Raw genomic sequence first — 12,131 nt, 5'->3', positions numbered from 1 at the left:
CATGAGTAAGACACACAGTTATGGTATTTGTAGTTTCCTCTAGTCATGAATTATTATTACGAGGAATCCTACCATACATTACATGGCCTCCTGCAGTCTTCAAAAGGGTGACACCACATTTCTTTACCATACCCTTTACAAAGGAGGCATAATAGTCACTACCTATCAAAATATTTATTGGGCCTACATAATCATCACTTACACCAGAAGGTGCTAAATTTACATTGTGAAAGTCTTTCTGTAGCTTTACTAAGCCCTACTGTAGATATTTTCTCTGGAAGTCTATGTACAATTACTGCATTAACACGTTTTTTTCTCATTGCCCAACCTGACAGTTACATAAACAGTGTCATACAATTGAGCCCATTTATCCGAGAGAAAACCAGATAATTTTAAAGTTGTGGGTTCTCCCATCTGTACTTTCATACCATCAAGACATTTACGTTTTATGAAAGTACGTTGGGATCCCTGGTCCAATAATGCATCTACACTTTTAGATTTATGCGTTTTATCATCAATTTTTACCTGTAACACAGGTAAGGCTACTTCAGCAAAACCATCATCATTAACATTAGCAGCAATTTTTACATTAGCTACTGTTGTGTCAGGATTGTCAACATTATCATTATTATCAACATTATCATATAGACCCTTACACATGACTATATGGTGTCTTCCTTTGTGACATTGATAAAAGTTGTTTAATTTGGCATGACAATCCTTTACATTGTGATTACCTAGACATCTGATACATCTGTCAAGTTCCTCCAATCTTTCAACTTTATCATTCCATGAATTGTATGCATTGCAATTCTTAGAGAAATGAGTACCCTTGCAGAAGAGACAATCGCTCTTTTCTTTGACTGGTTTCTTATTAACTGGGCTACTCTTAGGAGGTACTTAATCTTCTTACCTTGTGGAGAATCATTATTTCTGATTCCTGCTACTTGATATGTACTTATGCAACTATTTTTAGGAAGTGAATTTTGATTATTACTATTGGGATAATTTTTCCCTTTTTTGGAACTTGACAGATACCTCAGAGTTATTATGTGTTGCATCTTTAAAATGAGTTAGTTGACTGGTCTGCAACTGAACAATTAATTCTTGTAGACCTAGTCTTATTACCTCCAGACCAAAATAACCTTAACTTTCTGATATTTGTTCGAGAGTCATTCAAGTGTTTTACAGCTTAATTTATTCTGTACAGTGGCACTCAATAACCAGTCTGATTCCTTTATATATTTATTACTTAAAGTTTTGAGAGTGCTCTTCAGTTTAACTTTAAACTGCTGTAAACCCTTGTAAGTGAGATCTGGAGTTTTTAAATTAACAATGATATTCACTAGATCCAACCTACTTTGTTCTATATTACCATAAGTGACCTTCAACAAGTCAACTGCTTCCTTGTAAGAGTCATCTACATTGGGAAAGGCTGGTATGAGTATGTGAGCATCTCCTCTTACCTGTTCTTTTAGGTAAAATAATTTAGTTACACAGGCTAGGTCACTCCTGTCATGCACAGCTGCTTTAAAAATTGACCAAAATTCCTCCCAATTTTCTCCAGGATTAAATACAGGTAAACATAATTCTGGGAGTTTTGGCAAAGACATATTAGAGCAGTCTGATTAACTGCCTAGTTTACACATTTTAATTTATTCAAGGCCTGACTTTTACAAGAATTTTTTCCTCTAATTCATAATACTGGTTAATCATAAGATCTACTTCAGTCTCATCTATACAGTTTACTAACAAATCTCCTTCATATTTGTTGTAATATAATTATAATTTGTATGAATCATATCTACTCCCTAAAGCATCTAAATACAATTTTAAATCATCAGTATTTACAGTTTCTTGACTCATTAATTCCAAACATTTATATGCCTTGGTTACATGACCCTTTCTAGCTTGCAGTGATGCTTTTTTTGCTCTATATTCCATATGTTTGTCTTTTACATTAATTTCCTCATTTTCAGCCATGATGCAATGTATTAAATTCAACTTAATTAATAACAATGATTACAACTTACCTTTGAATAAATCCTAGCTACACTTGAGCTTGGCTATTACATGTAAGAAAATTGTAATATAAATTTTAAATACACATTAATAATGTTAGCTACACTTGAGCTTAGTAATTACACATGTAAGAAAATTATATAAATTTTAAATACTCATTAATAATGTTAGCTACACTTGAGCTTAGTAATTACACATATAAGAAAATTATAATATAAATTTTAAATGTACATTATCACAAAGCTTTAGCCAGACTTGGCTTATCAAAATTAATATTATACAAATTAATATAAATCCTTGCCAGAATTTGGCATAACAAAATTATTATACACATTAATATAATTAGCTACACTTGGCTTATCAATTACACATACACTGATATAAATCTTGGCCAAAACTGTCTTATCAAATTAATATTGTAATAATTATAATCCACTACACACTAAGTAAATTTGTGAACTTAACATCCACCTCCTTCTGTCATTTCACATATAATTATTAAGTAATTAACTAATTAATGACTTCACTAATTACCTCCGGTTCAAGAAGGACCAATGGGCAAATTAAATGTGGAAAATTGCATTTATCTGAATCTAGCTCTTATGTACATAACAGTAAATGGTAACAAAGATAATTATTATTTATCAGAGTTACATAGACAAGTAGGAATTTGGGACACCCTGGTCGCAAAAATGTCCCCCTTCGATACCTACAACTGTCATATCCACAAGTTGCTCTAGACCTATTAATTACAAATGAAATATGTATCACCAGGAATTCAGGTAAATATATAAATTTGTGGACTGTATATTAAATTAATAAATTATTATATATATACAATTTACATAACAGAAGGAGAATATATCCTAATATCACTCACCAATTTGACTGGAGATTAAGGTGTATCATACTCAGAAAACATCAATGTCTATACATGAAAATAACACTGGAGTTTACCTGGAGTTTACCTGGAGAGAGTTTCGGGGGTCAACGCCCCCGCGGCCCGGTCTGTGACCAGGCCTCCTGGTGGATCAGCGCCTGATCAACCAGGCTGTTGCTGCTGGCTGCACGCAAACCAACGTACGAGCCACAGCCCGGCTGATCAGGAACTGACTTTAGGTGCTTGTCCAGTGCCAGGTTGAAGACTGCCAGGGGTCTGTTGGTAATCCCCCTTATGTGTGCTGGGAGGCAGTTGAACAGTCTCGGGCCCCTGACACTTATTGTATGGTCTCTTAACGTGCTAGTGACACCCCTGCTTTTCATGGTGCATCGTCTGCCAAGTCTTTTGCTTTCGTAGTGAGTGATTTTCGTGTGCAAGTTCGGTACTAGTCCCTCTAGGATTTTCCAGGTGTATATAATCATGTATCTCTCCCTCCTGTGTTCCAGGGAATACAGGTTTAGAAACCTCAAGCGCTCCCAGTAATTGAGGTGTTTTTTCTCCGTTAGAAATTTCTCTGTACATTTTCTAGGTCGGCAATTTCACCTGCCTTGAAAGGTGCTGTTAGAGTGCAGCAATATTCCAGCCTAGATAGAACAAGTGACCTGAAGAGTGTCATCATGGGCTTGGCCTCCCTAGTTTTGAAGGTTCTCATTATCCATCCTGTCATTTTTCTAGCAGATGCGATTGATACAATGTTATGGTCCTTGAAGGTGAGATCCTCCGACATAATCACTCCCAGGTCTTTGACGTTGGTGTTTCGCTCTATTTTATGGCCAGAATTTGTTTTGTACTCTGATGAAGATTTAATTTCCTCATGTTTACCATATCTGAGTAATTGAAATTTCTCATCGTTGAACTTCTATTGTTTTCTGCAGCTGAAAGATTTGGTTGATGTCCGCCTGGAGCCTTGCAGTGTCTGCAATGGAAGACACTGTCATGCAATTCGGGTTCATCTGCAAAGGAAGACACGGTGCTGTGGCTAATCCTTGTCTATGTCGGATAAATGAGGAACAAGATGGGAGCTAGTACTGTGCCTTGTGGAACAGAGCTTTTCACCGTAGCTGCCTCGGACTTTACTCTGTTGACGACTACTCTCTGTGTTCTGTTAGTGAGGAAATTATAGATTTTGTGCGCTATTACGCCATGGTCACACTTGTCGAAGGCTTTTGCAAAGTCTGTATATATTACATCTGCATTCTTTTTGTCTTCTAGTGCATTTAGGACCTTGTCGTAGTGATCCAGTAGTTGAGACAGACAGGAGCGACCTGTTCTAAACCCATGTTGCCCTGGGTTGTGTAACTGATGGGTTTCTAGATGGGTGGTGATCTTGCTTCTTAGGACCCTTTCAAATATTTTTATGATATGGGATGTTAGTGCTATTGGTCTGTAGTTCTTTGCTGTTGCTTTACTGCCCCCTTTGTGGAGTGGGGCTATGTCTGTTGTTTTTAGTAACTGAGGGACGACCCCCGTGTCCATGCTCCCTCTCCATAGGATGGAAAAGGCTCGTGATAGGGGCTTCTTGCAGTTCTTGATGAACACAGAGTTCCATGAGTCTGGCCCTGGGGCAGAGTGCATGGGCATGTCTGTCAGGATAACATCGGATAGGCTTGTGTTAATCAAATTTTGTGGCTCTCTCATAAAAAATTCATTTTGATCTTCGACTCTCAGTCTGGTTAGCGGCTTGCTAAAAACTGAGTCATATTGGGACTTGAGTAGCTCACTCATTTCCTTGCTGTCATCTGTATAGGACCCATCTTGTTTAAGTAGGGGCCCAATACTGGACGTTGTTCTCGATTTTGATTTGGCATAGGAGAAGAAATACTTTGGGTTTCTTTCGATTTCATTTATGGCTTTTAGTTCTTCCCGCGATTCCTGACTCCTAAAGGATTCTTTTAGCTTAAGTTCGATGCTTGCTATTTCTCTGACCATCCAAATTCTGTAAAAAACAACAATAGCGAGTCCCCTCTGCGCAGGCGCAGGGCTTCCCATTTTTGATAACATAATTTTTATTAAATACAATATGTTTTAATTTACATACAAATACGCTATTTATGGAAAATATACTATTTTCCACAACAGCAGCCCGTTATATTTTGAACAATGAACAAAACTGTAATTTGTCAACAGAGATAGTGAAGCAAGAGGTGAGGGGAGTAACTGAGTTACTGGCCAACAACCAGGAGTCTCACCATCCTCGTCTAGACTCTGGCAACCACACTTGTTTACCAGACAGGTAATGCAAATGATTGTTTTCTTCTCTAGTTTTTTTATCACTATGAAATACATAATATTCGAGCATAAAAGTGGAAAAACTAGATGAGTAAAACTTGGTTTATTGCAATAAAACTAGTGTTATCCTCTAGGTTTTTCGTTGAATTTGAGAAGATTATGCATAGCCTCTTATGCTCAGAACAGTTTAGTTGGTATATATCTCTTTAATATTGTATATTTTATTATTTATATCTATGTCCATGTATCTCGACAGTTTAGAGTTACTCCCACAGACGTCAGATTGACTTACATTCATTTGGGTCCTAAATCTTAGTGTGGAAAATTGTATTTATCTGAATGTATAATTATGTACATAACAAAAAATGAACAAAGATAATTATTATTTATCAGTTAGACAAGTAGGAATTTGCGACACTTAGGTCGCAAAAAATGTCCCCCTTCGATACCTACCACTGTCATATCCACAAGTTGCTCTGGACCTATTAATTACAAATGAAATATCACCAGGAATGCTGGTAAATATATAAATTTGTGGATTGTATATTAAAAATAATAAATGATTATATATATATATATACATATACATAACAGAAGGAGAATATCTTAATATCACTCACCAATTTGACTGGAGATCAAGGTGTATCATACTCAGAAAACCTCACTAACTAAATTTATGAAAATACTGGCCAGAATTATAACACGAATCTAGATAGCTTATCTGAGGTTCCAAAAGCTGTCTTGTTCAGTCGTCTGATATCTCAATTTATGAAGGAATGCATATCCAACAATATCGGCTCCTATTTGAGAGGTGTCAACCCAATTTTACCTCTAGAGCACGAAAATTCTTCACATTAGCTAACGTCTGTTACTCAATTCAAAACAACAATGGCGAGTCTCTTCTGTGCAGGTGCAGTTTCCCATTTTTATAACAATTTTTATTAAATGCAGTATGGCCATCTATTTACATATAACTACTGTATTTCTGGAAAATATATACAGTATTTTCCACACTGCGGCCAGGCAGAGTTCGTTCCTAAACGACTCAAATTGCTCATTTGGCAATGGTGGAGGACCTGGGTACATATAGGATCTGGCAGCCACACGGCGACATATTACACAAGATTTAATCACCCTTTTCACACTTTGCTGTCCTTGTGGAATCCAGAAGTTTCCCTAATACAACTTAAGGTATCTTGTACCCCACCATGCATTACATTTTTATGGGCATTTAGCACAATTAAATTTGTTAGATGATGAGTTTTGGGCAGTAAGATAGGGTGTTTAGCATAATCACCAAATTCAGCATTTTGTAACCTACCTCTGCACCCAATTACATTGTTCTATAAATACAGCCCCAATTTCTCTATTATGGAACCTTTCACAATATTTCTTTCCATCATCAATTTAATCTCATTTCTATAGATTTCTTCTTGTACTCTCTTTATCCAATATTCAAGAGGATGTGAAAACTTATATGAGATATTCATCTTGTTTAGAAATTTAAACACAAACTTAGTTACATAGATTAGTTTGGGTAAAGAGGAATACCTATTTATATCAATGGCTAAGGAAGGACAAACTATTGGAGCGGTGGTCAGAGTAATTTCAATAGGAGCAATATATGCCTTTTGTACAGGCCAATTAACTTTATTTACCAACCAGCTCGGTCCTTTAAGCCATGATACAGCATTTACAAATTTAGTACAAGGTAAACCTCGAGACAAGAAATTCGCTGTATTCTCCTCACCAGGAATGTGATTAAATGTTAACATATTCTGACCCAAACTATTATACTTCTCTTGCATCTGATTAATTTCAGCGACTCCTGTTTTGTACGTTCACAATTTCACTCTTTCCATTACGAATCCATTGTAAGGATACCTCATTATCAGACCAAATTACAGTGTCGCTAATATTTATCTACTGCAAGTTATTTCTTATATAATTAGCTAATTTGACACCTACATAAATGGCTGTTAATTCCAACTGAGGTAAGGTACATGATTTAATTGGAGACACTTTAGCCTTAGACATAACAAGAGAAATAACACTACTACATTGAAGGTAAGCAACTGCTCCATATGCCAATTTTAAAGCATCACAAAAAAATGTGGAGTGCATTTTTCCGATTTGGATTGGCCACCTGGCGTGGGAACTCCAACATTGGAATTTTCTCATAATCACCAATTCATCCCACCCAGGAAATTTTCCACATAAAATGTTTACTCATTACTTTACTTAATGGACTTCCCATACGTTTAAGGTGTGCATTTATTATTGCTTGAAGTAGGAACGGACTTCATGTAGCACCAAATAATACACTCCTAAAGCGAAAGGTTTTCAGAGGGCTAAGTGGGTCACTAGGATTCTCAGGCCATAAGAAGCGGGTACAATTCTGGTCAGCCTCTTGTAAACCCATTCTTTGGAAAGCTTTACTTATGTCAGCCGTAAAGGCATAATTCTTCACCCTGAAATTTAATAAGATATCTCCTAATTTTTTTCGTCAACGACAGACCTGTCATCAGTCATTTAAACTAGGTACATTTTTGTTACTCGTTGCACTACAATTAAACAATCCTCAGAGGAGTGGTCTTAGAATCCTTCTTCACTCCGTGATGTGGCAAATACTGACCATAAATTCTGGCTTGCTCAGGAGGTACCTCTTCCATAAATTTATTAACTGCTCAGCAATTACATCATTATAGTCAGGTAACAATTCTGGTGTCTTACTCAGTTCGCTGAGCTGAGCCTTTAACTGTCCATGTGCCATTCTATAATTAGTGGGCAATTCTGGATGGTTCAGTCTCCACGGAAGTCGTACCCAGTATTGTCCAGATTCAAATTTTACATCTCTCAGGTATTGTTCCAGAGTAAAAGAATCGTCTGGACTTTCTTCATTTACATTTATTCCAATGCTGTCTAATTCCCACAATTTATGCACTGGCTCCACACCATCCTCTATGGAAGAATTATACTGGGGCACGATTTCATGAGTAAGACACACAGTTATGGTATTTGTAGTTTCCTCTAGTCATGAATTATTATTACGAGGAATCCTACCATACATTACATGGCCTCCTGCAGTCTTCAAAAGGGTGACACCACATTTCTTTACCATGCCCTTTACAAAGGAGGCATAATAGTCACTATAAAAATATATTATTGGGCCTACAGAATCATCACTTACACCAGAAGGTGCTAAATTTACATTATGTGAGAGTCTTTCTGTAGCTTTACTAAGCCCTACTGTAGATATTTTTTCTGGAAGTCTATCTACAATTACTGCATTAACACGTTCCTTCTCATTGCCCAACATGACAGTTATATAAACAGTGTCATACAATTGAGCTCTTTTATCTGAGAGAAAACCAGATAATTTTAAGGTTGTGGGATCTCCCATCTGTACTTTCATACCATCAAGACATTTACGTTTTATGAAAGTACGCTGGGATCCCTGGTCCAATAATGCATTTACATTTTTTGATTTATGCCTTTTATCATCAATTTTTACCTGTAACGCAGGTAAGGCTACTTCAGCAAAACCATCATTATTAACAGCAGCAATTTTTACATTAGCCACTGTTGTGTCAGGATTGTCAACATTATCATCATTATCAACATTGTCATATAGACCCTTACACATGACTAGATGGAGTCTTCCTTTGTGACAATGATAACAGTTGTTTAATTTGGCATGACAATCCTTTACATTGTGATTACCTAAACACCTGATACATCTGTCAAGTTCCTCCAATCTTTCAACTTTATCATTCCATGAATTGCATGCATTGCAATTCTTAGAGAAATGAGTACCCTTGCAGAAGAGACAATCTCTCTTTTCTTTGACTGGTTTCTTATTAACTGGGCTACTCTTAGGAGGGTACTTATTCTTCTTACCTTGTGGAGAATCATTCTTTCTGATTCCTGCTACTTGATATGTACCTATGCAACTATTTTTAGGAAATGAATTTTGATTATTACTATTGGGATAATTTTTCCCTTTTTTGGAACTTGACAGATACCTCAAAGTTATTATGTGTTGCATCTTTAAAATGAGTTGGGTGACTGGTCTGCAACTGAACAATTAATTCTTGTAGACCTAGTCTTATTACCTCCAGACCAAAATAACCTTAACCTTTGTGATATTTGTTCGAGAGTCATTCAAGTGTTTTACAGCTTAATTTATTCTGTACAATGGCACTCAATAACCAGTCTGATTCCTTTAGATTATATTTATTACTTAAAGTTTCGAGAGTGCTCTCCAGTTTAACTTTAAACTGCTGTAAACCCTTGTAAGTGAGATCTGGAGTTTTTAAATTAACAATGATATTCACTAGATCCAGCCTACTTTGTTCTATATTACCATAAGTGACCTTCAACAAGTCAACTGCTTCCTTGTAAGAGTCATCTACATTGGGAAAGGCTGGTATGAGTATGTGAGCATCTCCTCTTATTTGTCCTTTGAGGTAAAATAATTTAGTTACATAGGCTATGTGAAGGCTTACTCAGCCCTGTAACAACTTCAGACAGTATTACCCAGGCTGGCTCCTCCTCAGGAAAATTAGTGAATAAAAAAAGAAATAATAACAGACAAACAAACACTTTATTATGTAGAAAATATAAAATATAAAACACTTAAATATGAAATATTAATCCTACATTAAAGAAAATGAAAAAGGAAAAATATAAATGATAACTGAATTCAACGCTAATTTAACACTTGGGTGTCTGGTGTTGGTGACACTGCTTGTTGAAATTGTTGCCATTGCTGATGATGGGGGGGGGTCGCAGGTGTTGGTGACCACCACTGGCTAGTTCTTCACAGATTAACACCCTGAGTAGTATCTCGATGACAGGAAAGCAGGTTCTTTACCGCTGCAATGATGTGGGGTTACGTCCTGCAATTTCATACAGGTGCACAGGTACTTAAATGCAAAATTGGGAAGTCTCTGGACGTTAGTCCTTCTCCTTTTCTTCTCGTTGATTGACAGGTGACCCACACTGTCATCCAAGCTGAAAAGATAGACAGGTTACCCACTGCTTAATAATCACTCTCCATGGCAGTGTACATTACTCAAAAGACGTGGTGATTATTACAACAGTCAACCTAGAGCAAGACTGAAAGGACTAAGTTTATTATTGGTCAAAAGTGAAGCTTTTAACCAATAAATCCACTAGAATACAAGGCAGGCATGTACTTACAGTAGTGTTGGGAGCTGCGAGTCGAGTGATTTACTGTTTGACCAGAGCCCCATACGTCACCTTTCGAGGGGGGGGAAGAGGGAGGGGAAGGGATAGCGGGAGCTAGACTGACCCTACGTTAACAAGTAGCCGGCAATCAAACTATCACTTAGGGGTGGGGGGGGGGGAGAAAAGGCGGAAAAAACGGGAGCATGACTTACCCTACTTTAACTAGTAGCTGGTAATGAAACTATTGTTACTATATTGCTACTCCTATCTATTGAACTTTTCCCTCACATCCTAGATCACTCCTATCATGCACAGCTGCTTTAAAAATTGACCAACACTCCTCCCTGTTTTCTCCAGGATTAAATACAGGTAAACATAATTCTGGGAGTTTTGGCAAAGACATCTTATTTGTTGGAGCAGACTGATTAACTGCCTGGTTTACACATTTTAATTTATTCAAAGCCTGACTTTTACAAGAATCTTTTCTTCTAATTCATAATAGTGACTAATCATGAGATCTACTTCAGTCTCATCTACACAGTTTATTAATAAATCTCCTTCATATTTGTTGTAATATAATTTGTATGAATCATATCTATTCCCCAAAGCATCTAAATGCAATTTTAAATCATCAGTATTCACAGTTTCTTGATTCACTAACTCCAAGCATTTATTGTGTGCCTTGGTTACATGACCTTTTCTAGCTTGCAGTGATGCTTTTTTTGCTCTATATTCCATATGTTTGTCTTCTATATTAATTTCCTCATTTTCAGCCATGATGCAATGTATTAAATTCAACCCAATCAATAACACTGACCACAACTCGCAACACTGGCACAACCTACCTTTGAATAAATCCCAGCTACTTGAGCTCTGCAATTACATGTAAGAAAATTATAATATAAATTTTAGCTACACTTGAGCTTTGCAATTACACATACACTGATATAAATCTTGGCCAGAATTGTCTTATCAAATTAATATTGTACAAATACATTAATATAAATTCTAGCCACTTTGCCTTTGCAAAATTAATATTATACACATTAATATAATTAGCTACACTTGGCTTTTCAATTACACATACACTGATATAAATCTTGGCCAGAATTGGCTTATCAAAATTAATATTGTAATAATTATAATCCACTACACACTAAGTAAATTTGTGAACTTAACATCCACCTCCTTCTGTCATTTCACATATAATTATTAAGTAATTAACTAATTAATGACTTCACTAATTACCTCCGGTTCAAGAAGGACCAATGGGCAAATTAAATGTGGAAAATTGTATTTATCCAAATGTATTATGTACATAACAGTAAATGAGCAAAGATAATTATTATTTATCAGTTAGACAAGTAGGAATTTGGGACACCTAGGTCGCAAAAAAGTCCCCCTTCGATACCTACCACTGTCATATCCACAAGTTGCTCTGGACCTATTAATTACAAATGAAATATCACCAGGAATGCTGGTAAATATATACATTTGTGGACTGTATATTAAAAATAATAAATGATTATATATATATATATATATATATATATATATATATATATATATATATATATATATATATATATATACATATACATAACAGAAGGAGAATATCTTAATATCACTCACCAATTTGACTGGAGATCAAGGTGTATCATACTCAGAAAACCTCGCTAACTAAATTTATGAAAATACTGGCCAGAATTATAACATGAATCTAGATAGCTTATCTGAGGTTCCTGGA

At 36.0% G+C, this 12,131-nt stretch overlaps 1 protein-coding gene across 1 annotated transcript in view; it reads left to right on the top strand.

Moving 5' to 3' along the window:
• Positions 1-12,131, top strand: part of LOC128693088 (techylectin-5B-like) — a 252,419-nt gene that overhangs the window by 85,592 nt on the left and 154,696 nt on the right. The window contains exon 4 of the mRNA XM_070092220.1: positions 5,090-5,195. Within this exon, the coding sequence (XP_069948321.1) occupies positions 5,090-5,195 (106 nt within the window). The remainder of the gene's footprint in view (positions 1-5,089; positions 5,196-12,131) is intronic.

Source organism: Cherax quadricarinatus, chromosome 38, assembly GCF_038502225.1.
Source record: "Cherax quadricarinatus isolate ZL_2023a chromosome 38, ASM3850222v1, whole genome shotgun sequence".
NCBI classification, from domain to species: Eukaryota; Metazoa; Arthropoda; class Malacostraca; order Decapoda; family Parastacidae; genus Cherax; species Cherax quadricarinatus.
Note: the sequence above shows the minus strand (reverse complement) of the source record. Positions and strands in the feature narration are given on the sequence as shown.